Source organism: Komagataella phaffii, chromosome 1 (assembly GCF_000027005.1).
Source record: "Komagataella phaffii GS115 chromosome 1, complete sequence".
Lineage (NCBI taxonomy): Eukaryota > Fungi > Ascomycota > Pichiomycetes > Pichiales > Pichiaceae > Komagataella > Komagataella phaffii.
The window spans coordinates 2,417,579-2,445,568 of NC_012963.1; the positions used below are offsets into that span (position 1 = coordinate 2,417,579).

The 27,990-nt window shown below is 42.5% G+C and overlaps 15 protein-coding genes across 15 annotated transcripts; 9 read left to right on the top strand and 6 right to left on the bottom strand.

Moving 5' to 3' along the window:
• Positions 1–54: 54 nt before the first annotated feature.
• On the bottom strand, positions 55–567 carry PAS_chr1-4_0547 (peroxiredoxin; the record flags this gene model as incomplete). The annotated part of the gene is made up of 1 exon (XM_002490638.1): positions 55–567. One exon carries the CDS (start codon positions 565–567, stop codon positions 55–57), a length of 513 nt encoding a protein of 170 aa, XP_002490683.1.
• Positions 568–1,047: 480 nt separating this feature from the next.
• PAS_chr1-4_0548 (Vacuolar proteinase B (yscB), a serine protease of the subtilisin family) lies at positions 1,048–2,481 on the top strand (the record flags this gene model as incomplete). The annotated part of the gene is made up of 1 exon (XM_002490639.1): positions 1,048–2,481. The coding sequence occupies one exon, from the start codon at positions 1,048–1,050 to the stop codon at positions 2,479–2,481; it is 1,434 nt and encodes a 477-aa protein (XP_002490684.1).
• A 24-nt stretch (positions 2,482–2,505) lies between these two features.
• PAS_chr1-4_0549 (ATP-dependent DNA helicase) lies at positions 2,506–5,511 on the bottom strand (the record flags this gene model as incomplete). The annotated part of the gene is made up of 1 exon (XM_002490640.1): positions 2,506–5,511. The coding sequence occupies one exon, from the start codon at positions 5,509–5,511 to the stop codon at positions 2,506–2,508; it is 3,006 nt and encodes a 1,001-aa protein (XP_002490685.1).
• Positions 5,512–5,769: 258 nt separating this feature from the next.
• Positions 5,770–7,260, top strand: PAS_chr1-4_0550 (uncharacterized protein; the record flags this gene model as incomplete). Its single annotated transcript, XM_002490641.1, has 1 exon — positions 5,770–7,260. One exon carries the CDS (start codon positions 5,770–5,772, stop codon positions 7,258–7,260), a length of 1,491 nt encoding a protein of 496 aa, XP_002490686.1.
• A 28-nt stretch (positions 7,261–7,288) lies between these two features.
• Positions 7,289–11,335, bottom strand: PAS_chr1-4_0551 (Formylglycinamidine-ribonucleotide (FGAM)-synthetase; the record flags this gene model as incomplete). Its single annotated transcript, XM_002490642.1, has 1 exon — positions 7,289–11,335. The coding sequence occupies one exon, from the start codon at positions 11,333–11,335 to the stop codon at positions 7,289–7,291; it is 4,047 nt and encodes a 1,348-aa protein (XP_002490687.1).
• Positions 11,336–11,701: 366 nt separating this feature from the next.
• PAS_chr1-4_0552 (Ammonium permease) lies at positions 11,702–13,144 on the top strand (the record flags this gene model as incomplete). Its single annotated transcript, XM_002490643.1, has 1 exon — positions 11,702–13,144. The coding sequence occupies one exon, from the start codon at positions 11,702–11,704 to the stop codon at positions 13,142–13,144; it is 1,443 nt and encodes a 480-aa protein (XP_002490688.1).
• Positions 13,145–13,178: 34 nt separating this feature from the next.
• On the bottom strand, positions 13,179–13,892 carry PAS_chr1-4_0553 (uncharacterized protein; the record flags this gene model as incomplete). The annotated part of the gene is made up of 1 exon (XM_002490644.1): positions 13,179–13,892. The coding sequence occupies one exon, from the start codon at positions 13,890–13,892 to the stop codon at positions 13,179–13,181; it is 714 nt and encodes a 237-aa protein (XP_002490689.1).
• Positions 13,893–13,995: 103 nt separating this feature from the next.
• Positions 13,996–14,295, top strand: PAS_chr1-4_0554 (Hypothetical protein; the record flags this gene model as incomplete). Its single annotated transcript, XM_002490645.1, has 1 exon — positions 13,996–14,295. One exon carries the CDS (start codon positions 13,996–13,998, stop codon positions 14,293–14,295), a length of 300 nt encoding a protein of 99 aa, XP_002490690.1.
• Positions 14,296–14,595: 300 nt separating this feature from the next.
• On the top strand, positions 14,596–18,537 carry PAS_chr1-4_0555 (Adapter protein for pexophagy and the cytoplasm-to-vacuole targeting (Cvt) pathway; the record flags this gene model as incomplete). Its single annotated transcript, XM_002490646.1, has 1 exon — positions 14,596–18,537. One exon carries the CDS (start codon positions 14,596–14,598, stop codon positions 18,535–18,537), a length of 3,942 nt encoding a protein of 1,313 aa, XP_002490691.1.
• An 83-nt stretch (positions 18,538–18,620) lies between these two features.
• Positions 18,621–19,730, top strand: PAS_chr1-4_0556 (Replication factor C; the record flags this gene model as incomplete). The annotated part of the gene is made up of 1 exon (XM_002490647.1): positions 18,621–19,730. One exon carries the CDS (start codon positions 18,621–18,623, stop codon positions 19,728–19,730), a length of 1,110 nt encoding a protein of 369 aa, XP_002490692.1.
• A 35-nt stretch (positions 19,731–19,765) lies between these two features.
• On the bottom strand, positions 19,766–20,434 carry PAS_chr1-4_0557 (mitochondrial 54S ribosomal protein YmL47; the record flags this gene model as incomplete). Its single annotated transcript, XM_002490648.1, has 1 exon — positions 19,766–20,434. The coding sequence occupies one exon, from the start codon at positions 20,432–20,434 to the stop codon at positions 19,766–19,768; it is 669 nt and encodes a 222-aa protein (XP_002490693.1).
• A 185-nt stretch (positions 20,435–20,619) lies between these two features.
• PAS_chr1-4_0558 (Mitochondrial phenylalanyl-tRNA synthetase alpha subunit, active as a monomer) lies at positions 20,620–21,954 on the top strand (the record flags this gene model as incomplete). Its single annotated transcript, XM_002490649.1, has 1 exon — positions 20,620–21,954. One exon carries the CDS (start codon positions 20,620–20,622, stop codon positions 21,952–21,954), a length of 1,335 nt encoding a protein of 444 aa, XP_002490694.1.
• Positions 21,955–22,088: 134 nt separating this feature from the next.
• Positions 22,089–23,813, top strand: PAS_chr1-4_0559 (NADPH reductase; the record flags this gene model as incomplete). Its single annotated transcript, XM_002490650.1, has 1 exon — positions 22,089–23,813. One exon carries the CDS (start codon positions 22,089–22,091, stop codon positions 23,811–23,813), a length of 1,725 nt encoding a protein of 574 aa, XP_002490695.1.
• Positions 23,814–23,961: 148 nt separating this feature from the next.
• On the top strand, positions 23,962–24,273 carry PAS_chr1-4_0560 (Hypothetical protein; the record flags this gene model as incomplete). The annotated part of the gene is made up of 1 exon (XM_002490651.1): positions 23,962–24,273. One exon carries the CDS (start codon positions 23,962–23,964, stop codon positions 24,271–24,273), a length of 312 nt encoding a protein of 103 aa, XP_002490696.1.
• A 68-nt stretch (positions 24,274–24,341) lies between these two features.
• PAS_chr1-4_0561 (Hexokinase-2) lies at positions 24,342–25,832 on the bottom strand (the record flags this gene model as incomplete). Its single annotated transcript, XM_002490652.1, has 1 exon — positions 24,342–25,832. One exon carries the CDS (start codon positions 25,830–25,832, stop codon positions 24,342–24,344), a length of 1,491 nt encoding a protein of 496 aa, XP_002490697.1.
• Between the last annotated feature and the right edge of the window lie 2,158 nt (positions 25,833–27,990).

Below are 27,990 nucleotides of genomic sequence, written 5' to 3' on the forward strand. Positions count from 1 at the left end.
TATTTGGCATTACAACAACATTAGTTTAGTCTTAAACTAAGCGAAACTACGTACTTACAACTTTGCTAGAACCCTGTCGGCGGAGGAATGCTTGACCTCAGGGCCCTTCTCTGCAAACACGTTTTGCACCACACCGTCTTTTCCAACGATTAAGGCAAATCTTCCGGTTCTTTGACCCAGTCCAGCAACTGACAGATCGAGGGTCAGTCCCAACTTGTTGGCCAGCTCCAAGTTGGTGTCAGAAGCGAAGATGATCTTGTCGGAATCGGCTCCCAGAGCCTTCTTCCATGAGTTCAATACGAATGCATCGTTGGCAGTGATCACCAGGATGAAGTCAATTCCCTTCTTCAAGAAAGTTGGCAAGTTCTTGATGTATGGTGGGAGATGTTCCTCGTGACAGGTACTCGTGAAAGCACCTGGAGCGGCAACGACAATAAATCTCTTGCCTTGCACGGTCTCTCTCAAATTGAAAGGAGCTGGCCCACCCCCAGATGATGGAATGTGGAACATTGTAGCATCGGTTGGGAATCTATCTCCTCTCTTAACAGTTTGAAAATTTCTTGACATCTTAGAATTTTTTTTTTTGTCTTGGTGGGATTCCTTCGTTTTGTGCGATTACTCTGAAATCTAGAAAATTTGAAATCTATCCAGCTGCTTCATTGACATCTCTCCAGCCTTTTATATTGTTCACCCTTCTCCACATCGATATCGCCTATGAATCTTGAATAGCCTCTGGAAAAAAGAGGTTACAAGACTAAGATACCTCCTTTCGAGTCGTGCACCAATCCCCCCGCGTTATCGTTAAGCTGCCTTCAGTTGTCTCTCCCCCAGCTCTAAGCTACTTGTAGGAATTACGCAATCCTTGTTGAGTTTGAACCCTTCTGGTTGGGGTATTTTTCAAGTTAAAGTTACGTCATTTCCATTGGAAAGAACAGGGATTCCCTCTTTTTTCTCTTTTTGGCAGGTCTGTTTGAATCACTTTCCTCCGCGAGCCCCTAGACAACCTCCTTCATAGCCTTTTATCACTACTGTTTTGACACTCCAGAAATGAAAATTATCAGATTAGCATCAGTGGCTACCGTGGCTACCCTGGCACACTCGCTTTTGATACCATCTCTTGACCAATTGAATATCCAATTGCCGTTTTCCTTGCCCCATCATACTGAGTCTCCATCGCTGAAATTACAGGGATCTAACCCATTTGAATCTTCCACAGTGAGACCCGACCCTATCCAGATATATTCGACTGGATATAAGGTGATTGAGAACTCCTATATTGTCACTGTAGACAGTTCCATCACTGATTCGGAACTTCAGCAGCTTTATGACTACATTAAAGGTGGATACGAATTCATGTTGAACAATGAAGACCCCTTTTTCGTTGCCATGGGTATTAAGAGACTACCCAAGCATTCTTTGTTTGAACCTTTCAGTATCGGTGACTCCATGAAAGGCTTTGTCGGTTTCTTTCCACCAAGACTAGTTGAAAAACTGGCCTCTATGGACCTTCCTATAGTGGCTATCGAGGCAGATTCAGTAGTCCATTCGACAAAAGAGTACGCAGTTGACGAACATGTAACCTGGGGTTTGGCTAGAATTTCCCAGAGGCAAACACTAGATACCAATAGAAATTATATATACCATGTCGATGGTGGCAAAAATGTTACCGCCTATGTCATCGACACTGGTATTTTTGTTGACCATGAACAGTTTGAAAAGCGGGCTCGTTGGGGTGCAACTATCCCATTTGGGGACGTTGACAAGGATGCCAATGGACACGGAACTCATGTGGCTGGTACAATCGGTTCCGCAAAATATGGTGTGGCTAAACAGACTTCACTGGTGGCAGTAAAGGTGCTCAACTCTGATGGGACTGGCACCCTTTCAGATGTCATTAAAGGCATTGAGTTTGTGGTCAAAGACCACAAGAGCTCAAGGGGCAAGTCTAAGGGCTCTGTTGCTAACATGTCCTTAGGTGGTGGTCTGTCAGTTGCTCTCACATACGCTGTAAATGCTGCTGTTGATAATGGCATCCACTTTGCCGTAGCCGCTGGAAATGACAATGCTAACGCTTGCAGTTACTCTCCAGCAAATTCAGCTAAGGCAATCACTGCAGCTGCCTCTACTGTCGAGGACGAACGTGCGTTCTTCAGTAACTGGGGTACCTGTGTGGACGTCTTTGCCCCAGGGTATCTTATTGAGTCCACCTACATTGGCCTTCCAACCTCCACAAGAGTTCTTTCGGGTACTTCGATGGCCTCTCCACACGTTGCCGGTCTTTTGAGTTACTACCTCTCTCTACAACCCGGGCATGAATCGCAATATAACTCCGGTGACTCATTGACCCCAGCTCAACTAAAAGCTAGGATTTTGAGTTTCAGTACCAAGGATGTACTTGATGACTCGGATCTAAACTATGGCACTCCTAACTTGCTAATCTACAACTCAAGAGACAACATTACTGAATTTTGGGATTATTAAGGGATAGTAAGTTACTTTGTTCCACTATTTTTGATCATCAAAAATGACTTTATCTGTAAATAAGTAATTGTCATTCAGTTTTGACTGTTCTTCTTTTGTGAGGCAAACTCTATAATGTTCCACTAGCATATCACTCTTTTGCTTATCTTTCATTATTTGAACTAACTCAATGTATCGATGCATTTTGTTACTGTGGCATATACGACCAGTATGCCCTCCTGTAAGAGCATCTAGCCTGGGATCATCTGCTATTGCTGGCAATTGCTCATTAGTGTAGTATTTTTCGAATAGGTCTTTGGTCTCCTTTTCGGTTAAAAATCCTTCCTGGGAATCAAATTTATTTTTAAATATTGGGTCAACTCTTGGCCAGTTCCGCAGTTGATCTTCTATCCCAACAAAATTAGAATTAGAAGAGCTTTGAGGAGAAAACTCTTTGGGAATTGATCCCGACACTGTACCTGTGCTCTCCTTACCAGGTTTGGATGGTCTCTCTTCAAAAATTTCATCATCTTCGGATATCAATATCGGACTTCTGGGCCTTGGGCGACCTGATACCAAACTCTTTTGAGTGCTGCTGGCAAGTACAGTATTTTCGTTCTCTTCACTCAGATCAATAGCGAAAGACATCTTATCTTTTTTACTATTGGAACTGGCCAGCATACCCAAGATATCAATATCATCTTCATCACTATAATCCAAAAAGTTTTTCTCTTTCTCACCATTGCTATTCACTTTCTCTACTAGATCCGTAGCTTTCTGAAACCCAGTGTTGACTCCATCGGGTAGTAAGAACGTCTTTGATTTCTTTTTGGGATTTAGTTGAAGCTCCATGATAGTAGCTTGTCGTTTACTGTTTGCTCTGGATGAAGCTTTCTTTTTACTCTTGGACAATTCTGTTGCAACTTTCAACAATTTCTCATTGTCCTCAATGTCACGAAGCTCGATGGTATCTTCAGGAATTTCAATGAGTGTTTTCCTCACCCTTGGTTCTAAATCCGGTGGAAGTATTCGGTCAGATTTGTGGTAATTAATGACATCGCCGTCACTGATTTGTTTCTGAATCCAAGCGTAATTATCCATTGCCTTGTTAAACTTAGCCTCTTCATTATTAGAGCACAGGATAAGAACCTTTCCTGTCCGCTTTCTGCCAGTTCTACCCATTCTCTGGATATTTTTGATTGGACTGTTGGTTGTATCAAAACAAATGATAAAGTCGACTTCTCCAATATCTAAACCTTCCTCGCCAATAGAAGTGGCAACAAGTATGTTCAGTTCATCACCACGAAACTTATCGATTAAATCCTTCTGAGCTTTCTGGTTCATTCCTTTCAGGTGGGCTAGTTTGGAACTTTCTATTCGATTCCTTGTATCTATCTTGACTGTCTCTGAGCCTTTTTGTCCTGTCACTTCCTCCATGTTGGAGTCTTTTTCTTCAGCAGTCTTTTTCTTGACCTTCCGTCGGGAATGCTTGGCCTTATACTCCTGCTCATCAAATTTATTGCGCTCTTTTGCCTGTCCAATGAAAATATGAGGCTTAAAAAGTGGCTGTGGATACCTTTTGTTATCACTCTCAATCACTTTCACAATTTCTAATGCCGACTCTCTAAACTCTGTAAAGATAATAACTTTAGAATTCAGAAGATTCTCTTTTACACTGAAAAAATCTCTCAATTGTTCCAGCATAACTGGAAGTTTAGGGTGACTAAACGCCCCCTCAGTAATATCCGGGTTGTGAGTAGAGGCAATTTTATCCTGCCTTATCTGGGTTTCGACTTCTCTTAAAAGCTGCTTGATAGCAGGATGATAATAGAAGCTATGTGCATGCTTGTTTTTTGATTTCTTCGCTTCCCACTTTGTCGTAAACTCGTCGTACTTTTCTTTGAAATATGAATAGAATGCCACAACACCATATACACTTAATCTTCGAAAAGATTCGCCAGCTGTAATCAGTAGCTGTAAGAGAAAGAAGTACATCCATTTGGTTCCCTCTGGTAGCCTCGGATTCCCTTGAACTTTCTGTGATGCTTCCCTGGCTTGAAATGCATTGATTTTGGCAACACCCATTGGTTCAAAGATCTGGTATTTGACGCATTGTTCATAGATGGGCGCTATTGCTTCACATATTAATTCAGTGTATGCTGTCATGCGCTCATTGGGGTCACATTGGACTTTTTCCAGTGTTCTGTTTTTTATGTATTTCTTAATGTCCAGACTTTCATCTGTTCTAATTTCGATGGAGGAGATCATCAGATTATCCACAATCTCTTGAACTCCTTCGACATCCGCAGATGGAGTTGCGGTCAACGCCAACAACCTAAAGGATGTGTTAAATCTTTTGATATATTGTGCTACATTGTTGTAAGCATATCGCTTCTTGGCTCTATGAGCTTCATCTATGACCAAACAGATAATATCTTTGGGGTTCAACAGACCATTTGTCAAATCATTCTCAACCACCTGAGGTGTAGTGAAAAACACTCTTTTCGAGTCCCAGATTTCCTCTCTGCTACGTCTTGTTTTATCCAGCAAAATAGCAGTATCCTGGGGTGGAATACCAGTGATGGTGTAACAGGCTCTGATCTGTTGGGCTACCAAGGGTCTGGTTGGCGCCATGAATATAATTTTTGCAGTTTCAGACCAACGATAAAAATTTAGCATCACAGTGCTTGCAATCAAAGTCTTACCCAAACCAGTGGGAAGAGATACTAATGTGTTTTTAAAAAGAGCAGTCTTGACAATGCTGAACTGATACTCACGAACTTCCAAATTGGTGGGATAGATATAGGTTTCCAGATTGGGAGTGCACAGTTTGTGGTGTGTCTTTTTAAATGTGACCTTGTGTCTGATTTCTTTGTATGTGGTACCGTTCTGACCGACGGCAATTGCGCCATCCAAAGTCTTTTGGGCTGGCTCTCGTCTTACATCGACATGTGTGATCTGTTGCCTGTTCACTTCGGGCTCCAGCAATTTTTCAAATTCTCCATCACTTAAATCATCTAAAAAAGAGTCTAAGTCTACCCCATTGGGCATTCTAAGGGTTTAACGGGTTTCCAAAGGGAGAACTTTGAGCAGAGAGAGTTGTGTGTAGAGTAAAGGTTAGATCTGCCAGGCGCGTTATTCTAATCACGTCTCTTCCCTCACAAGTGATACCGCGCAAATGCAGATTCCAGACGGGGAGATGTATGAGCTTTATCAGCTCTCCCTCTAAAAGACTCTCGCGAAAGGGATTCCACCCTTTCTTATCCCTCTCTGCTTTCCACAGTACTCAGCACTAACAGTCCACCAACGATGGCTGCTGATTCCAAAAACATCAATGCTCTGGCTAGGCAATTCCAAACTGATAAGAAAGATGTCATAAAGTACTGCTTCAGTCGGTTGGACAACGACCGTGTTGTCCACGAGACTTACATACATCATCTCCGAGTTATAGAGGACTCTCACCATCAAAACAAAAGACCACCACACAACGGGAACACCGACCATAAAAAGGCAAGAATACTCATGTTGGGAGTGAAACGGTCTGGTAGGGTTCGACTACACAAAGGTAGACAGAATAAAGATCGGTCCATTCAAATTGGACGAACTTGGGATCTGGACGAAGTTAAGAAAATTGAAATTGACCCTTTGATGGATGGAGGGTTCATACTTACTATGGGGAAGCCTTATTTTTGGCTCGGCACTAATTATCAAGAGACGGAAATGTTTACCTTGACACTCTTACAAACTTATCTCAAATACACGGGTGGCAAGTTGCCGGATGTGGTGAATGTTCCATTGGAAAAGATTGGAATACCTATCCGTAAACAGTCATTGCGAGGTCTAACTGGTGCTGCCAATACTACAAACGGAGAACAAACTAACTTACCTCAACGAAAACAAAGTCTACCAACTTCGAACGTTCATAAAGGCTCCTCGCCTCTCAAAGACCGCGGGTCCAATCATCAACAAGTTTTACCCTTAGTGCCGAATGAAGTAAGCTCCCATTCCTCTCCAGAAAAGAGGAAAGATTCGGTTCCTTCTACTAGAGATCCATTCATCAACAATAGTAGTCCCACAAAGACTGCTACTGCGCCCTTAATCACCCCTCAAGACGCCTCCCGTAGAGAACCTATCGTTCCCCATATTAGCATAACGCCTCCACCTCCCGATTCAAAAGATACTAAAGATGCTTTGAATAAAATAGAGTTTAAGCCACACTCAAGACGCAGTTCAGCTGTAGCTGATGAGATGGATAACACCGTAGAGAACGATGACGATTTTAATGATTTGTACAATGATTATGGTGATGAGCCAGCAAGGAAAAATTCGAACACAGATGAAAATCACTTGTCAAGAACAGTTCCGGATTTAGCCAACAGTTTTAAAGAACTAGAATTCGATGAGGAGAACGACAAATACTTCCCAGACACTTATGATAAAGAAGCATTACCAGATGAGAATCACAATTCCATCACAGATATCGAATGGACAGAAAATGATAATGCCAAGTCTCTTGAACAGAAACTTCTGAAGAAAATCCATACAATTGAATTATCCAAAACACAGTTTCTCATTGATAACACTGGGGATATGACGCTTGTGAATGAATTGATACAAAAATCTATCAAACAATGTCAGTTCATCAATCCTTTATTATCATTTTTCAGCATGGAATTGTCTACCGTCCAGGATGATGTTGAACATATTGAGCAACGTGCTAAAGGGATTCATGTCGAAACACAAAATAAGAAAAGACTTTGGAAGGAAATAAGGGCTCAACTTGATCAAAACAGTTTCTAATTAATACGGTCTTTTTTTCACTACACATCTAATTAACTGATTCAACCCATCTTCTAGCATTGCGGAACAGCTCAATCCAAGGACCAAAGTCTCCCCATTTATTGTCTCTAGGATAATACGAGTTGGCTGTCTTTCTCGTAACTCTCTCCGGATGAGGCATCAAAGCTAACACTCTTCCGTTTGGCGTAGTGATACCATTAATACCTAGAGGGGAACCGTTAGGATTGAAGGGGTATTTCTCGGTGGTATTACCGTAGTTGTCAACGTATCTTGCAGCAGTGAGCCCCTCATCAACAAACTTCTTTAGCGTAGCTTGGGATTCAAACTCTGCCCGACCTTCTCCATGAGCAACAGCAATTGGTAAACGAGAACCTCTCATACCTTTGAAGAATATACAATCTTCATCTCCGCTCACAATCTCCAGGGTACACACACGAGCTTCATACTGCTCACTTAGGTTCCTTTCGAATGAGGGCCAGTTCTCTGTACCTGGGATGAGCTCCTTGATTTGAGACAAGAATTGACAACCATTACAAGCACCAAAGGCGAAGGTGTCTTGCCTTTCATTGAAGAACTTGTGGAATTCAGCCCTAACTTTGCTGTGGAATAAAACAGATTTGGCCCAACCGTTACCGGCACCAAGGACGTCACCGTAAGAGAATCCACCACATGCAGCGATACCAACAAAGTTATCCAAAGAAACGGTACCACTTATTATATCGGACATATGAACATCGATGGATTCAAATCCGGCCTGCTCAAAGCCCCATGCCATTTCTTGTTGACTGTTAACACCTTGTTCTCTCAAAATGGCAATCTTTGGTCTCGTAGAAAACGAATCTCTGGAATTCAAATCGAAGGTTAGTTTATAGCTCAAACCAGGGTCATTGTTATCCAAAATATTAGAGTACTCCTGCTCAGCAGATTGGGGGTTGTCTCTTAATTGTTGAATCTTGTAAGAAGTCTCGGCCCATTTTTGTTGTAATTCTCCTCTTGAGCTAGAGTAGATTAAGCCACCATTGGCAGAAATGCTGACGATTTGTTTGCTATCAAATACTGGTTCGCCGACAATACGTATATACTCGTCTTCGAAAACACCGTTGTCATTGAAGACAGCAACAAAATTGTCGTAATCTTCCTTTCTTATTTGGAACACAGCTCCTAATTCTTCGTTGAACAAATCGCTAATAATATCAGAAGATCCTCCCAGGTCAATATTCAACCCAGATCTGGCAGCAAAGGCCATCTCAACCAACGTGACAAAGAGACCTCCGTCAGATCTATCGTGATATGCCAGGACATCTAAATCAGCATGCAAGACAGTGACGGCTTCCAAGAATCCCTTGAGTATAGCTGCATCTCTGACCGTTGGTGCTTCATCACCAACTTCATTATATACTTGAGCGAGCGCAGAACCACCCAGGACATGTGGACCTTTGATACCCGCAAGGTCAACTAACACTAGCAAAGTATCATCTTCTTTGGCCAATGCAGGAGTCCAAGTCTTGGAGGTGTCACCAACACTTCCAAAAGCAGTAATCACCAAAGACAAAGGAGCAGTAACTTCTTTGTCATCCCACTTCATTTTCATTGACATAGAATCTTTTCCAACTGGGATAGAGACTCCAAGCTGTGGGCACAAATCTAGACTGATAGCTTGAACAGCTTCATAAAGCTTAGCTCCTTCCCCAGGATGGGAAGCGGGAGACATCCAGTTAGCAGAAAGTTTGACGCCTTCCAAACTCCTGATGTCAGCGGCAAATAAATTCAGTAAGGACTCAGCAACAGACATCTTTGCGGAGGCAGAAGCGGAGATCAAAGCTAAGGTTGGTTTTTCTCCCATCGCCAAAGCATCACCAGATTTGACAACGGTATCACCGAGAGATGTTCCAACCACACCAACATCGGCAACAGGAACTTGCCATGGACCTACCATTTGGTCTCGGTCAACTAAACCAGTGACTGTTCTGTCACCAATGGTAATTAGGAATTGTTTGGAACCAACGGATGGAAGGTTTAGCACTCGTGAAACTGACTCGGACAGATCCAGTTCGGATGTAAGGAATGGGCTCAATTGCAATGGCTGAGTACTATCTGATCTTGACATCTTTGGAGGCTTACCAAACAGAATACTCATGTCCAAATCAATAGGAGTCATACCCAACAAAGAGTCTTTCAGAATAAGCCTTTGCTCCTCTGTAGCAATACCAACGACGGCAAAAGGAGCTCTCTCACGTTGACAGATGCTTTCAAAGAGAGGTAAGTCATTTTGAGAAACACCTAAAACATATCGTTCCTGGGACTCGTTACACCAGATTTCCATGGGAGACATATGAGGTTCCAAGGAAAGAACTTTTCTTAACTCAAACTCTGCTCCTAACCCGTTATCGTGAACTAGTTCAGGGAGAGCATTAGATAGACCCCCAGCACCAACATCGTGAATGCATTGAATGGGACTTTTTATGCCCATAGAAACACAAGCATCAATTACTTGTTGCGCCCTTCTTTGCATTTCGGGGTTACCTCTTTGAACAGATGCAAAATCCAAATCCGCAGATCCCTCTCCTGAATTGACGGAAGAAGCAGCTCCTCCACCAAGACCAATTAACATAGACTGCCCACCCAGAACAATAATAGCTGAGCCTGGAGTAATTCTGAAGTCAGATTTTAAAGCCAACTGGGGTCTTATAGAACCAAGGCCACCGGCAATCATGATAGGTTTGTGGTAACCCCTGACTTCCTCCTTACCATTGTAGTTCTTTACAGTTGTGGTCAGAGTCCTAAAATAGCCGTTGATATTTGGTCTTCCGAACTCGTTATTGAAGGCGGCAGCCCCTAACGGAGCTTCAACCATAATGTCTAACGGAGAAGATATATGACCTGGCTTGCCAATGTCAAGCTCCCAGGGTTTGCTATTACCTGGAATATTCAAGTCCGATACAGTATAACCAGATAAACCACATCTGGATTTGGAACCTCTACCTACGGCACCTTCATCTCTGATCTCACCACCAGACCCAGTAGCAGCACCTGGAAATGGGGAAACAGCTGTCGGATGATTATGAGTTTCCACTTTGATTAGGGTCTGAACCAATTCCTTGGTGGAAGTCCATTTTTTAGTCTTGATGTCTGGAGTGTACAAATAGGCTTCAGAACCTTGGTAAATGGCAGCATTGTCCGAGTAAGCAGAAATGGTAAACTGTGGGTTACATTTCTCGGTGTTTCTAATCATTTGGAACAGCGAATAATCTTGTTTAGCACTGTCAATGGTCCACTCGGCATTGAAAATCTTGTGACGACAATGTTCTGAATTGACTTGGGCAAACATGAATAATTCAACATCAGTTGGGTTTCTTCCAAGTTGGTTGACAAAGGCATCAATCAAATAGTCAATCTCGCCTTGGTCAAGAGCCAGCCCCATCTCCTTGTTGGCCTTGATCAAGTTTTGTTTGGAGGATAACAAGTCAATAGAAACCAGTGGTTTAGGGGGGAGCTCTTCGAACAAGTCGGTATATTTGGGAGAGGCCTCATTGATATACAGGCTTTGAGTCATTCTGTCAAAAACGGAGCCAAGACAGGCAAACTTGTCGTCCTGAAGATATTGCAACAGCGGGAAATCTGGACGGGTCTTGATAAGAATTGCCAACCCTCTCTCCAAACGTTTTATGTTGCTATCAATTTCAGTGACTTCTACTATGTTGGTAGCCTTTGAAGACCAGGGAGAGATCGTTCCCGACCTGGGTAACACTCTTATCAGAATATCATCGTTCAATTGTTGAGAGATGATTGAAGCTGATCTTTCCTGATCGCCAGACAATTGAACCAGGCTTTCCAACCTCACATTTTCTTCCACAGAAAGATCCAATTTATGGTCGTAATCCAGCAATTCAGCGAGCTTCTTTCTGGTGGACTCGGACAGGTCTGAGTTTTCTCCGTCGACGTGAAGATAATGAACGTAACAAGAACGGATCGAAGCTACCACGTTGGAGTTAACAGTGTTGTTGATGTCTCTAGTCAAATTACTGATCCTGAAACTCGACAAAGCCTGAGGACCGGCCAAAGTTACCATAGACATGATGAAGTCGGACTGCTTGTGGAGGGCGGTTAGAGACTAGTAGGGCGGGTTGTTCAAACAAAAACGGGACAGAGAGAGTGCCTGGGATGAGTGCAAAAAAAAATTGTCTTGTTGACTCTTAGAGGTCACGTGATTGAAACTTGGAAAGGCGGCCGTTAGAAGCCTGTTCCAGGACGACAGATGGGATGTGTAGTCTATCTAGGAGCATCTAAAATCTTTCACGTGACAGTACTTATGTGAACTGCAGTAGGGTCCCAAAAAAAAAAAATCATATCCATCTGCCCCTCCCCTCCCAAAGGGTTCGTTTGTCGAAGGTGGTTTTTTTCTTCTAACCTTCCAGAGACTCTGTATGATACCCCCAATAGGATGCTAGTGTTTGAAGTTTTCCGAGAATTTGACCCGGCAGTCGACGGGTCGAATCCCAAGATAATGGCGAACGGCTTGTTTCTATTTACATGCTCAAGTCTCCTGATATTCGTTGTGCTAGGAATAGCCATGTTCTATTCAGGGATGACGCAGAGGCGGTCGAGTTTGTCCATGTTGGGCATTCCTTTGATTGTCACAATGGTCACTTTCATCGTGTGGTGTGTTCTTGGCTATTCGTTAACGTTCAGTAATAATGCCTCAACCAGGTACATTGGAAATTTTCAGTTTGCGGGTCTGAGAAATTTAGAGAGGTCCTTGCTGGAAAACGAGTCAGCACCAGATAATTTGATCCCTGCTTTGCCACATGCTGTATTTGAAGGTCTGTTGGCCTGTGTAGCTGCTGCTCTTACCATGCCATGTATCGCTGAGAGAGGGAGGATACTACCGATGCTGGTGTTTTGTGTGGTATGGGTGATACTAGTCTATTGTCCCGTCGCTTATTGGGAGTGGAACTCTAACGGCTGGATGGTTGACAAGATCGATATTTTGGACTATGGTGGTGGCTCACCCGTTCATTTGGTTTCTGGGTTCACTACTTTGGCCTATTCGATATTGCTAGGTCAGAGAGACCAAATATTGATTATGAACAAAAATAGGTACAGAAACTCCAACACCGGAATGATTGTCATAGGGACAATGTTTTTAGTTACAGGATGGCTCGGGTTCAATGCCGGTTGCTCGTTAACTTTAGGATTGGCCTCTTTTATCTCTGTTGTGAATACCCTAATTTCATCGGCAATGGCATCGTTAACATGGATGTGTGTGGATTACTATTGGAATAGGAAGCTCTCTATTATGGGCGTTTGTTCTGGATGCATAACTGGGTTGGTAGTGATTACGCCCGCTGCAGGCTATGTTAACCTATGGTCGAGTTTCATATTCGGGTTTGTGGGAGGTTTCTTGGTAAATTTTGCCACAGGCTTAAAGTACCTGATCCATGTTGACGACTGTTTGGACATATTTGCCATACATGGCATTGGAGGAATGATAGGCATTCTCTTGACGGGATTATTTGCTGATAAGAATATTGCCATTTTAGGATTCAACGACATTGCCGGCGGTTGGGTAAACCAGAATTATGTTCAACTTGGATGGGAAGTGGTTGGTACCATTGTGGTTTCCCTCTATGCATTCACTATATCGTTTGTGGTATTGTTGATAATCAATTGGATACCTGGACTGCGATTGAAAGTTGATGATGAGCAAACATTGCATGGAGGAGCAGATGAATGGGAGTTTGGTGGAGAGTTTATACAAGACTTCGTTGAATTTTTGCGGATTTTGGATCCTACAGACTACTTGCGGAACGAAGTCGAACCCCAGCTGGAAAGCCCAGCTGGTGAAAGCTATCAACAAGAAGATTTCCAGATGAGAGACCTTTGAGAAAATAACAGTGACCGATATATATATTATTAATTCAGTGAGACAAATCTAATGTTTCTAATTCCGATTGATCCACGTAACTTTCTATCAAATGTAGACGGGATTGGGATATTTGTTGAACTTTTTCATTCCAAAGTCCAATATCAGTCAACGCATCCTTGGGACGAATGGTCCTCTTTCCGTTCTTTAGCACGTATTTGGTCACACAGGTCGTGCATACTTTGTTCGATTTATTCATGAACCTGGAAAGGATGAAGATCCACTTGTTATCCCAGCACAAAATTCCATCTTCAATTGTGTACTTTTCAAAGGGGGAGAGTTGTCTGTGGAAACTTGCTGACACAGTGGCAACAGGGATGTAAGGCCAGTTGAAAATAGAGTCCTTTTTGGATCCTCCAAGGGCATCTCTTTGGTACTTGAAGAAAAGGTCTCTGAAGACGGTGGTCATCAAATTAGTTCTTGAAATATCGAGTTCTTCGAAGTAGGTTGAATTGGACTTGTGTAGGTAGAAATCACACTCAAAAATGGACACGAACGTTGAAATTTTAGTGGTATGGAACACATCTAGTTCACTGTGAGGCTTTCTGTTCCCTTCTTTGATCCATCGTCTATAGGGGAAGATCAAATTCTTGATAACGATACTGTAGAACCTGAAATAATAGGCAAACGGGACGGTTTTGTAAGAGAGCAAAGCTACTACAGCAACAGACCATTTGAGGACCTTGAGCAGAATCGATAATCCTGACATTTCAAGTAGAATTGGGCTGCAAAGAAAAATTATGTGCTTCACTGATGTATTTATGATGTAAGCTCTTCGGCTCTCGGTAGTTAACATTTCGAGGTAATCAGAAATGAATAATTGTGAATTAACTCTTACGGTTGCATGTCTAGACCAAGGACTGTGGCTGGGGGAGAGAGCTCAGGCAGCAATAGTTGGAGCAATAATTGAAAAGCTTAGACATTTCTTTCAGTTCAAGACATCCACAAGTTTCCTAAGGTTCCATACGAGCGATGTCAAATTTCTCAATTGCAACATGGTTCCTGTTGTATATCAAACGACTTCCTTTGAAAAACTTGCCAAGATCTCAAAAAAGTTGGTTGATCTCCAATCAGGTCGTCTAAGAGATCCGATCCCGCTGACCCCCTTCTGAGTACCATCGAGCCGCCTATTGATCGGAACGCAACACAAGTCCTTCCGGTAAGACACTCGCACTCCTTCTGAAGTGTGATGTCTCGCTGTAGCAGTTTGACTTACCCCGTCGCGCTGAGGAAGGTTTATCCCTCCCCTGGCTATGTTCCCCTTCGCGTTTCTAGTTGCGCCCCACCTTTCCTCCTAGAGTTCCTTTCTAATTGCCCCCCTCCCCGCAAGTTCAGTTGCTGATCAGATAATAATCTTAACACAAGGCGGCAAACCAGCTCATCTATCTCTTTAGTTTCATTTCCCTCCTAGAATGGACTCAAGCAGGCATGGTTTGCATCCGCTGCAAAATAGCCTCCTCCACCAATCACAGATGGACATCTACAACTCAATAACGGGTATCAGGATCTCAGCCATCCCCTACAACTTTAATAGCTATGACCAGTTCAAACAGTACATATCTGCCTCTTTTGGTATCGCCCCGGCAGACTTGTTTCTACTCACAGCATTCGGAATCAAGCTCAAATTCTCCATGATCATGAATGGCGATGTAAGAGAGGTGTACGTGTTTGACAGGAGGTTTTACGATGGTCAGCAAATGGTAGACGATAAGCTGGACACGGCCTTGGAGTCTCTGAATCAGTGTGAAATGCTAAATATGATCAAGCCAATGAGAAGTCCTCTGGAAAACGCAGATATCCTACGGTTTGTGAGTTACTTGAAAGATATCACCAATAGACCTAATCTAAGTACTGAGGACTTGGATCTCAACAAACTGCGGTTGGTTCTGAATTCCCTAAAAAGGAGTTCAGGCTGGGCCGCAGCTCTGTTGAGTGACCTCAAGAAAACTAATTATTACAAGAAAGTCAATGAAGAAGTATTGTGCGACAATAAAAAGGAAATTGAAATAATACTGATCTCACACAATGCACTCATACAATATACCAATCTCATGTTCAAGACCCTAGAAAAAAGTTTCAACGAAAGTGTAGACTCTCTGATAATGCTGCAAGAGCAATCTTTACTTGAAAATTGGAAGAGCTACTATCAGATTTTAAAAGGTGTTCGTTTTAAAGGCAATTATGTTCTAAGTGACCTGCTTGATGAGAAAATGCTTGAAAATGTGGCTGCAGATAGTAAAGCACTCATGGGCAACGTCAACGATAAACTGACAAGATTGAGATCGAGGATTGATTCCGAGATAATTTCCAAGCGAGTAATGATCAATGACTTGTACGAATCGTTGAAGAAAAAATATCTGGATGTTCCTAACTTAAACTCAAACTCACGAACGGAGAATGATAGTGACACTCTCAACCGTCTAACGGAGTTGGTAAACCAGGTTGTCAAAGACTCGAAAGAACTTCCCATACTGGACGAATTGTTGACCACATCTGGCGGAAATTCGACAACTTTGTCAGCAGAATCAGTAAAGAAAATAAACGTCCTAGTCTCTGTCTTTGAAACTCACTCTTCCACGATTATTCCTCAAATAACGGAATTATCCAACAAACTCTATGATGAAAAAGTTGAAGCGCTGAATTTGAAGCAAGACTTACAGAGAACCCTACTAAGTGACACAATACATAAGATTGTTGGAGTGCAATTGAGCATTTTGAAGGCTACCAACCTTATAAATAATGACCTCTCTAAGAACATCAGCAATCTTGATTTCAACGAGTTGAAAATGTCTATTGTCAAAGATCTACCACTTGTATTTGGTCTGTGGCTCGCTGGTAATCTAAAGAAATTAAAATGGCTGGAGAACTTTAACAAAGTAGCATTCAAGGCTAATGAAATCTTGGAAATGCTCAAATTTATTGAGTCAAATTATCGTTCCAAATGGATTGACGGGTTCAGCAAGACTAATCCATGTGTTAATTCAAATCAAGGACAGCGCATATTAGCATTACAGATAAATGAAGATTTGAAGCAACAATTCGTTCGTGACCATCTAGCTTCCTCCCGCATTGTACTAAAAACTGGCTCCAATGTACCAACTCCAGGCGGCTCAAAGGGAAACAGTAGAGCTCCAACTCCAGAGCATGATCCTCATCCACCACATTTGAATGCTATCAACAAGCTATTGCACAATTTCAACAAGGATTACAATTTTGGTAATTTGAGACAAGCAAGTGAGGAGGTTGTCAGAACACATTCACCTGCAACGAAGAGGGATGATAGATTTGGTAACCAATTTTGGTTGACTCTTATTGACAACATAACAACAGAAGACTTTTATCACTACATAGATTCCTTGAAGGAAAACAAAGTGAATATCAAGGTTATCAAACAGCTAGAGAAAAATCTCACTGACCTTGGTTTGGGAAGGATATATGAAACTTCCAATGATAAGGTAATCAGTGCTGGAGGCGGCACTATAGGGCCTTTAAACAGTCAAGATACTAGCTACATGAATTTATTGAAAAAGTTTTTGAAAAACTTTGAAATTAATGATGTTACTATCCAAATAAACATTAGTACCTTGGAAACAGAAAACGGAAATAATAACGAAAAAGAGAAAGAGCCATCTTTTTCAAATCATGAGTTACTACAAGGTTACCAAAGACGCGTGAAGAAACTTGAAAGTCTTCTCTATCAACAGAGTTTGCACCAAAGTGGACCTCCTCCTATCAATATGGCTTATCCTCCGATAAGGGATTATCAGCAGCGGTCCAGTGCAAATCTGATGACCAGTGCAACGGCAACTGAAATGCTTATGGATACGCATGCCAGAATTCATGATACTGACATGAAACAGAAGCGAGAGAATGTTGACGAAATTCAAGTCCTGCAAACTCGAATCGAACAGCTGCAAGCGAACCTAGAGCAGACTTCTAAAGAAAGAGATGATGAAAGAGAGCAGAAGGAAATTTTGCATTTAAAGCTCATGAAGAGGGATGAAGAAGGTGACGAAGATGAGAAAATTAATGGCTTGGTTGCGGCTAACCACCAACTGCAGATACGGTTGGAAGCTCTACAGAAACAGAATCAAGAACTGCAGTCACTTCAAGAAAGAAATAATAATGAGATACACGCTTCTCAAGAACGGGAGATTGAAGCTCTCAAGAAGCAAGTAGTCCAACTGACTGAAGAGAAGACACAAATGTCTGATGAAAAGGACAGATTAGATCTCTCCAATGAACATTGGAAGACACAGTATGAGGAAGCTGCAATGATGAAGAAAGATCTGCTAGATAACATGACAGCACAGGAACAAGAATACAAAAACGAATTAAACACACATATTAAGGAGGTCGAAGACTTGAAGGTGAAGGTTGAGAATCTCGAAGATGAAGAGGCCAATTTGATTGAAATCAAAGAGAATTATGAATCTAAACTTGCCCAAAATGAGTCTCATTTTGAGGAGCTTGAATCAATTATCAAGTCTCTCTATGGAAAGTTAAGACTTGTCATTGAGCGGACATTCCAGAATGTCGTCACTGTATGTCTGATGTTGGAAGCAATTGGTCTTTTAATGAAAAGAGACGAACAATATGAGGAGAATGACCCATCTAATGGTATCAGGATACATCGTGTCAAGGGACTGAGAAGTAGAAGGCGATCAACAACGTCTAAAGCAGCCTCCCCCCTTGGCAACGACGAAATTCTAGAGCTCTCTTCACAGATCGTTGCTGAGGCAGACAAACAGCTCGTTTATTTCCACCAAGAGCCAGTCAAAGAGTTAGAATCTTTGGAGACAGTACTTGATTTCAAGTTCAATCAGGATTTCGATAAGTTTACTCGCTTAACCTATATGGATCAAAAGTTACTAGTCGAAAGCGTCACCAAAAGATTCAAAGATGTGGAGCAATTGGCAAGAAAATTACAGAAAGAGTCCAACTATTCGAAAACGGAGATCGATGGACTGATAAAAGAAGTAAACACCAGGATTTCTATCAAAGATTTCAAGGTTGGAGACTTGGTCTTGTTCTTACCAACCAGAGATGACACTATCAATATGAACATGGCAAATACTGTTGAAGCAGTCAATCGTAGAGCATCTACAGTTGCCTCGTTTGAAACCTATCAACCTTGGGCGGCTTTCAATGTCGGTGCACCGCACTATTTTTTAATCAACGATGTCTCTAAGATTGATCTCAATGGACGTGACTGGGTTCTTGCACGGATTGAAAGCATGGAGGAGCATAAGGTGACTAGAGAGGGTCATAGAAGGAACGTTGGGAACCCTTACAATCTGAATCCTGATGCAGTATGGTATGGAGTTAGAGCAAAGGAGGAGACAGTGGGATGAGCCCCTAGCGATCTCTCCAGTATCCCGTAATCGCGTATTTAATATGTACTGAAAAATATCTTTCCCCAATAATACACGTCAATATGTCATTGTGGGCAGACAAATACAGGCCAAAAACGCTAGACGATCTAGACTATCATGGCAAGATTTCGAATATGCTGAGTTCATTGGCCACGTCGGGTGATTTTCCTCATTTATTGTTCCATGGCCCAAGTGGAGCGGGGAAAAAAACTAGAATATTGGCCACGCTAAGACAAATCTATGGTCCCAACATAGAGAAGTTGAAAGTTGATCCAAAGGTGTTTGTCACAGCAACTAAGAGAAAATTAGAGTTCAATGTGGTGTCGTCTCCTAACCATCTGGAAATCACACCTAGTGACATGAACAACAACGATAGGGTTGTAATCCAAGACCTCTTGAAAGAAGTCGCCCAAACTGAAACCATCGATTTTACACACGTTGCTGACCACAAGAACAGATTCAAAGTTGTCATCATTAACGAGGCGGAACTGTTAACCCGTGACGCTCAAGCAGCTCTGAGAAGGACTATGGAGAAGTACTCCGCAAATATCAGGTTGGTGTTGGTGTGTAATTCTATATCCAGCATCATTGAGCCTATCAAGTCAAGAACGTTACTAATTAGAGTGGCTGCTCCTACGGATGAAGAAATGGGATCGGTTTTTGAGAAAGTTCTGAGAGATCAACCAGAAGTGGCCAAGTCTTTTCCTGCTGATGAGACCGAGAGACAACAGATTTACTCCAAGATTGCCAAAGTTACAGATCACAATTTAAGGACTGGATTATTGCTTCTGGAAGCCTTATACTCTTACAATCCCTCCATAACCACCAAAACCCCAATGATAATGCCAGACTGGGAAAATGTCATCAAGAAATTAGCAATTGGTATCGTCACTGAGAGGACAGTTTCCAAGCTACAGCAGAGTAGAACTGACCTTTACGAGTTAATCTCCCATTCTATTCCAGCCAAACTTATCCTCAAGAAGTTGACCATAGAATTCTGGCGTTTGGTTGACGAAGACTCCAAGATAAAAGATAAGGACACAGTTAAGATGGATATAGTCCAACAGGCTTCCATCTTCGATGAGAGGTTGAGTCTTGGATCAAAAGATATCTTCCATCTAGAGGGTTTCATTACTAAAGTCATGGTGGTACTTGAAAAGAACGTCTCATAGGAAACATAAATATATATACAGTGATTTAGGGGGGTTTACCTCTTCCTTCCATTATACAAGACGTATTCCCTCTGTTTGGACTTTAACACATTGAGAAACTCCTTGGTGGGGTTTTGCTTCAACTTTTCTAGCTCATTGACTGGAGATTTTGGCTTCTGGACATCGTGCAGTCCAACTCTTGGAGTATCAGATTTCTTAACGAACTCGAAGACTCCAGGCAGTTTGGCAGCAGCCTTTCTAAAAGCATCTTTGGCAGTTTGTTCGTGCAAGTTTTCACCTCCAACCTCAAACACTATTTTACCTGTAGGAACTCGAACAGCCCAGTAATCAAAGGGCCCTTTACCTTTACCCATACGAGTCTCATTACCCTTGGTGCACACGGCAATGTTCGTGCAAAGTCTTCTCCAAAGTTTTCCGCCTACCGGTCTCATCATTCTCATGATCACATTGTCGGCCTCTTTTAGTTGGTTGGCATCCATCCTCACACCAACTGATTTTAGTCTCAATCCGTAGTCTCCAAATTTCACAGTGGATCCCTTGATCGATCCACCAGTTCTAACAGTAATTCTACCCTTGTGTTTCTTTCCAACATGCTTGAATCTTGGAGCCAGCTCGTGAGAAAAACGTTTCCCCAATCTGGTAGGGAGACCCACAGAGAACTGAGCAAAATTTGGCTTGACCAGTTGGTTTATGAGTCCGAACATGCTCAAGGTGTGTTGGTTGAAAGCTTTTTGATCAGTGATTGAGTGGACTTTTCAGGTTGGGCGCGAACTATTCCAAAGTTCGTTTGTCCTTGACCCTTGTAAGGGAAGAGGCTCCTGGGAGCACCTCGAATGCTCCTCCAAGGATCTGCTCGTGATTCGTCAACTCTAGTTACCCCAACCACTAAATGAACAGGTCGGTGTTCAGGTTTGCGAGGTACTTTTCGACTAAGAAGGTGCCAACAAGTGTCACTGTTAATGGCCAAACTTATGCCACCGACAGCTGGACCAATGTGCCCGCAAGTATCGTGGCCTTGACGGATCGTCAACTTCATCTGGACCAAAATCATCCAATTGGAATACTACGAAGTCTAATAGAAAATTCGTTCAAAGGTATGGGATACACTTTCTATAATAACTTCAAACCAGTGGTTACAACGTTTGAAAATTTTGACGTTTTGGGATTCCCAGAAAATCACCCAGGAAGGTCAAAGTCAGACACCTACTACATCAATGAAAAAACACTGTTGAGAACGCATACCTCCGCCCACGAGCACGAATGCTTCCAGAAATGCTCAACTCCCGGTTATTTCATCTCTGCTGATGTTTATAGACGAGATGAGATTGACAGAACGCATTATCCGGCTTTCCACCAAATGGAAGGTGCTCGTATCTGGAGTCGTTCAGAGCTCGGGGATTCATTGCATGAAAAATTACGCCAGGACATAGCTTCCATTCCAAAAGTTGACATAATAGTGGAAGATCCAAACCCTGCTTTCAGTGATGCAACAAATCCAAAACAGTCTTACATGACTGATGTTGAGACGGATCTGGTATCTCAACATCTGAAAAGAACCCTTGAACTTCTGGTCAACCAGGTCTTCAACGAGGCCAAAAAATCTGCGAAGTTGGCAGGATCCGAAGAACCATACTTGAACGAACCATTACGTGTCAGATGGATAGAAGCTTATTTCCCTTGGACAGCTCCTAGTTACGAGATTGAGGTCTGGTGGAAGGGAGAATGGTTAGAGGTCTGCGGCTGTGGAGTCGTGAGAGAACAAGTTCTGACGAATTCTGGTATTGAAGACACCATTGGTTGGGCTTTTGGTGTTGGTCTAGATCGAATTGCTATGCTCTTGTTTGGTATTCCCGATATTAGATTGTTCTGGACTCTTGATGAGAGATTTAGCTCGCAATTTACTAAAGGCTCGATCACTACTTTCAAACCGTATTCCAAATACCCAGGAACTACTCGTGACGTTTCTTTTTGGCTTCCGGATACCGACAAACTACCTCTGCACGAGAACGACTTGATGGAGATTGTCAGAGACACAGCTGGTGATTTGGTAGAAAGCGTCAAATTGGTGGATCAGTTCGTGCACCCCAAAACTGGTCGTAAGAGCCAATGCTACAGAATAAACTACCAATCTATGGACCGCTCACTAACAAACGATGAAATTAACGTTTACCAAGAGAGGGTAAGAGATATTTTGAGTTCTACCTACGAAATAGAACTCCGTTAGCCTGTATATATTAATGCTTAGATAAGCTTATTTTTCAAACGTACACTAGAGTTGATTATGTAATCGCATTGATTTAGTCTCAGGGATCTTTTCTTACGGTGGGGTCCATTCGAAATTTTCTTTCAGTATACCAAATGGGACATCCTTCTATCACCATCTTGTATGGCTCCGAGACCGGAAATTCTCAGGAGTTTGCACAGGTCCTTGGTAGAAAATGCCTATATTTATCTTTGAACACAGTTGTCTCGTCATTGGATAACTTTGATTTGAAGAGGTTGTTGGATGTCAAGCTGTTGGTGGTTATCTGTTCCACTACGGGGCAAGGGGACATCCCTAGAAACGGGAAGAAGTTTTGGAAGTTCATGTTAAAAAAGGGTCTTCCTAGTGATCTGTTATCTCATCTAAGTTTCACAACTTTTGGTCTAGGTGACTCATCCTATGCCAAGTTCAACTATGCAATCAGAAAAATCCATAAGAGGTTGATTCAACTTGGAGCGCACGAGTTCAGTGATAGGGCAGAGAGTGATGAGCAATCACCAGAGGGAAACGAAGGTTATTATGCGGAGTGGGAAAGGCGTCTGCTAGAAAAGATCAAAAAGCTCAGTCACCATGAGATCGATCCTAATACACTATTGCCACCGATGAATGGGATTGTTCCGCAGACAAGCAAGTTCAAAAAGATTACTGACAATGTTAAAGAAGTGGCCTTGACAAGGTCTGATCTTATAACTGGAATAATTGGGGCCAATGAACGAATCACGTCCCCAGATCATTTTCAGGATGTTAGAAGACTAGTGATCAAGGACCCTAGCAACTCGTTGGAATATAAACCAGGTGACACAGTCGCTTTATATCCTAGCAATGATCCCAAAGATGTGGAATCACTGATCGAAGATCAAGATTGGCAGAATATTGCCGATTTCCCTTTAATTATCGATGGTCCCACGCCGACTATCGAAGGTGGTTTGGTCAAGAAGTTGACCCTAAGATCGTTATTAACTCATCATTTGGATATCATGTCTATACCCCGGCGTTCATTCTTCATGATTGCCCATCATTTCTCCACCGATGAGCGTGAGAGAGAAAAGCTATATGAGTTTTCTCTCATTGAGAACATTGATGCTCTGTACGATTACGCCAATCGACCAAGACGATCAATTTTGGAGACCATACTGGAGTTTCATTCATTACACATTCCGGTTCAATATGTATTTGATCTCATTCCAACCATCAAGCCAAGATTATTTTCCATTTCATCGAATCCAAGCCCTTCTACTGTTGAGCTCACTGTCGCTATCGTGGAGTATCGTACAATTATTAAACGACTCAGAAAAGGTGTGTGCACGAGATGGGTAAAAGAGTTGGAAGAAAATGATAGAATCAAGTTTTCAATTCACCCGAACAATGTCAAGTTTTCCTCTGGACCTTTGATAATGGTTGCCCCAGGAACTGGAATAGCACCAGTCAAATCAATCATTGAGCAAAGACTAGAACTAGGACTGCAAGACATGTATCTCTTTACTGGAAACAGATTTCATGATAAGGATTTTCTTTACGGTGATTTATGGGAATCTCTCGCATCAAAGAGCCAACTCCAACTCTTTCCCTCATTTTCCAGAGATGAGAAAAAATCATATGTTCAAGACACATTGTATGCACAGAGTAACCTGATCTTTGACCTTATTTATAATAAAAATGCCACTTTCTACCTATGTGGATCATCCGGAAAAATGCCCATTCAGGTTAGAATCACCATAGAAACCATATTAGAAGATCATTTGGGAATTTCGAACGAAGAGTCGAAGAGTTTATGTTTAGAGCTAGAGAATAAGGGGAGATACATCCAGGAGACGTGGTAAGTGGATTTTTATTCAAAGTTTTTCCGAAGGGAACTAGGTTTTTTCCGAGAATTTCAGGATCTCACCGCTGCTAAAGCCGCAAGTCAGTGCATCGTGCAAAAGGCTAAGCATCGCAAGGGCGTAAACTCTCCCTTGGACAGTATCAAGAATGTTCCTACGTTACAAGATTGTGCATATCCTTCTATTTGGGTTCCTAATTGACTTGACTCACTCGGCGGCAGTTCCACAATTGAAACTGGCCCAGCAACAAGTCGATTTAAAAGATGATTTGAGAGGAGATAGTAAAATAATAGTACAATTAGCACAGAGAGACAAAATCCCATTTTTACGCACAGTTAAAGAGCTGCAGGGGTTGAATTGGATGCACGGTCTAGCTTCACGTGGTGTTCAAATCCCCGATCCAAATGATAAAATAATTATGTTCATCGAAGATATAAATCAAACTCATGAAGGAATCTAAGGAAGTTCCTAAAGCGTTGTCATTTCCGCTTTATACATAGAAAGGAAGTAGAGTAAAACATTTAACATCTAGGCTTTTTTGTAAGCTTCAGCCAATCCCAGAGACAGACCCTTTGCCTGTCTAGCATGGGCAAGAGCAGCAATAACGGCAGCCCCGACTCCTGATCCATCCTGAGACGGTACAATTTGAATTGGGTAGTTCTTTGGTTGGATATTCTGTTCCTTCCATCCAAAAATATCAGCCAAGGAGTCTGCAGCACGTTCTGGGAACTTTGGATACTTGTGGAAGACTGAACCGTCAGCGGCACAGTGGCATTTCTTGATATTCATCTTGGTGCAAGCAGCTCCAATTCCGCAGACAGAAAGTCTGGCTGATCTGTTTCCGATGATCTCAGATAGTGCTCTGGATAACCTTCTTTCATCCAATGTGGGCTCAATCTTCAAGAACTCTTGGAAAAGACGGACAACCTCTGGGAAATTCTCCAAGTCCTGATCACCTTCAATTTCGGCCAGGAAAGATGTGTCTAGGAGGTATGGGGTATATAGTAACTTAATCTGTTCAGAATCCTTGGAATATTTTTGGAACACCTGTTTCTCTTCGTAAAGTTCAACAAGGATTAGTCTGATGAGTTCACCCAAATAGTAACCAGCAGTCATCTTCTCGAAGGCTTGTTGCCCTGGTCTTGGGGATTGTTCGTCGATAAGAATATCGTACTTTGTACGTGGGAGAGACTCATGTTCGTTGTCAAAGGATCCGTACTCGCAGTTGATCAACATTGGAGATTCATCGGTAATGTCCGGTAAAAGCTTTCCTTTCAACTTTTCGATGTTTCCGACCCTATCATAGTAAGCACCGTTGACACCGGTTCCAAAAATCAGGCCCATCTCAGTTGTGGGGTCGGTGTATCTGGAAGCAACTAGGGCTCCAGCGGTGTCGTTAATCAAGGCAACCACTTTGATTGGCAGCTTTTTTTCGTTAATTTTGTCCATCAATAATGGGACAACGTCCTCACCTTCGACGTTAGGGATATCAAAACCTTTAGTCCATCTTTGAAGGACCCCGGTGTCGATTCTTGTTTGAGAGGCAGGGTAAGAAAATGTGAATCCCAATGGAAGGAGAGTACCTTTCTCGATTCCGTTCGGATGCAGCTTGTAGAAAAACTTCTCTAAGCAATCAGCTATAAACTCAAACAGTTCGTCTCTATTCCTCGTAGTTCTCATTCCTTTGGGAAGATGGTATTTCTCCTGTTCAGTTTCGAACTTTTGGCCTCCCAACAGGTGAACGAGGACAACTCTCAGGTTGGTTCCACCCAAGTCGATTGCCAGATAGTCACCGGTTTCGGTTCCGTTGGGGTAGTCCATGACCCAGACAGGGATCATGGGAATATTACCGCCCTTTGCAGACAGTCCCTTCTTGAGTTCTTCCACAAAGTGAGCAACGATCTGCTGCAATTTGGTGGGAGATACTTCGAAGGCATCTTGAATCTCCAACACCCTATCAGAAAGGTGTTGGCTAGTTATGGTGGAGGCAACCTGGTTAGCTGGTTTAGCAATAGGCATTATGGTGTGATGAAGTAGCAGAAGCTCTAGTGTAGAGTGAAAGAAAAAACGTGTGAAAAATACTTTGGAGAAAATGGGCACACTTTATATAGATTTTTGAGGGGGGTATTTTGCATGTTGGTTTAAGGCACTCTCATCCCCCGCGCGCTTCTTGCATCTCACTTTCGGAAAAACTCTGACGTGACAAATTTGAGTATTATCCGCATCCGAGTCTGCGCTGCTTTTGTGAAACATTTTGCTGCCCCCCCTGCCCTTTCGGGTTAAAAACACAGAGGAGACAACACGCGTGACTCCTCCTTAGTTACTACTGTAGAAGTACAGAGACTATTAGTTGCTAGATATGAACTTGATAATTCTTACTGAAGTATTTCTCTCTCTCGTGGCTGTGTCCGTTTCTACGCCAAGCCCCACGGAGAAAATGGAAAATTCTGGAGTGGAGCCACTCGATTCTGATCAAATTTTCCTTCAGGTGGTAAATGTTCCGTGGAACCTGGTAGATGAGGATAATTCCCAGTGGTCACAGAGTAAGAGAAATGACTCCAGGAAGTTCAAGGCCCAGAGGATCAGAGAGAAAAAGATTAGGTCTAAAAACCGTAGACAGAGGGTATCTTCTAACCACTACTCTGCTTCCCGTCGTAATCCGGGGAATTCTTATCCGTCCTCCAAAACTGTATCTAGGAAAGGATCTGTAGTGAAAAAGAAGAGACCAGCCGCACAACGTCAGAAAAAAGGAAGGAAAAAGTCGTCTGCTGATAATTCACCCAAGTATGCAGAATCAGGAAGGCCTACGTTGGATTTCGGAAGAGACTCATTTGATACGAGCCGTGGGATCGAATACCAGAATAGGTTTAAAGATGGGCGAGTCAAAAGGAGCGATGAAAAATATCCCCCAGAAATCGCTTCCCCCACTAAGATTTCCCCGGATGAGGATTTCCCGAAAGAGGTTTCCCCAGATGAAAGCGGTCCAGTGAAAGCAAAAGAACATGGAACTGGTGAAAATGAAGTGGAGAATATGGATTTCCACGGAGAAGAGCTGATGAAAAAGGTGGGAAAAGGAATAAAGAAGATATTTCGGAAAATAAAAGAGAAAAAAGAGGAAGAGAAAAGGATGAAGACAAGGATGACGTGGAAGAGGATGACGAAGAGGATAACGAAGAGGATAACGAAGAGGATGACGAAGAGGATGACGAAGTGGCGGAGGAGGAGGAGGATGACGAAGACAGTTATCATGGGGACTATGAAATGGATGATTGTGATGATGACATTGAAGATATTGAGGAAGCTGAAGAGTATGATGAGTATGAGAGTGATAGTGACGATTGTGATGATTCTGACTCTGCCAGTGAAACTGATGATGATTCTGACAGTGACAGTGACAGTGACAGTGAAGATGATTGTGACGATACATTTGATGGCTATAAGGCAATCAGAATTGAAAGTCCTGGTTCCAAACCCAAAATTATCAGAATGAAAAATAACCCTAAGCTCAATACTTTCGACCCCAATGAATCTCATGCTTCGGTGGCTCCAAAAACCTCCTCCGCTAAATCCTCGCATCCTACTAGCTCCGCTAAGCCTAGTCAATCAATTCCCTCCATCAGCACCAAGTATCGCTCGGGATCTTCGCCCAAAGCAACTGGAAGTTCGAAGATTAAAGATTTGGATAAACAGCTTAATCGCAATCTGACTGATGAAAAATTGAAACACCAAAATCTCGTTCAACAGGAATTTCAACCCAGAAAAGGAGACATTTATCTTCCCGAGGATGAGAATGAACACAGTTCAGGTGGCTTCAAATATTCGTATCAAATTGGTCTGCTCCTGGGAGGACCACTAATAGTGGTACTAATCATGTGATGACATGATACTTATGAACCAAATTAGATTACACCACTTAAATAAATAGGGAATCACTGATGGATTTCAGGAGTTTCTCCTTTAACATGTGTCCCTCTCTTCAGCAGATCTGGTACCCCCTTTCATGAAATATTGAACAAAAACTTAGTAACTTGCATTTTTATCTATTTGATCTCCGTTTCTTCAGCTACACGCGAATCGTAGGACATACGTAAATTGCGGTGTGCTTAGCTTCTCCTGCAATAACCTTCTCGTCCCATCCCGTCTCTGTTGCCTCTCAGCTTCTTCAGTCCTCCGAGAA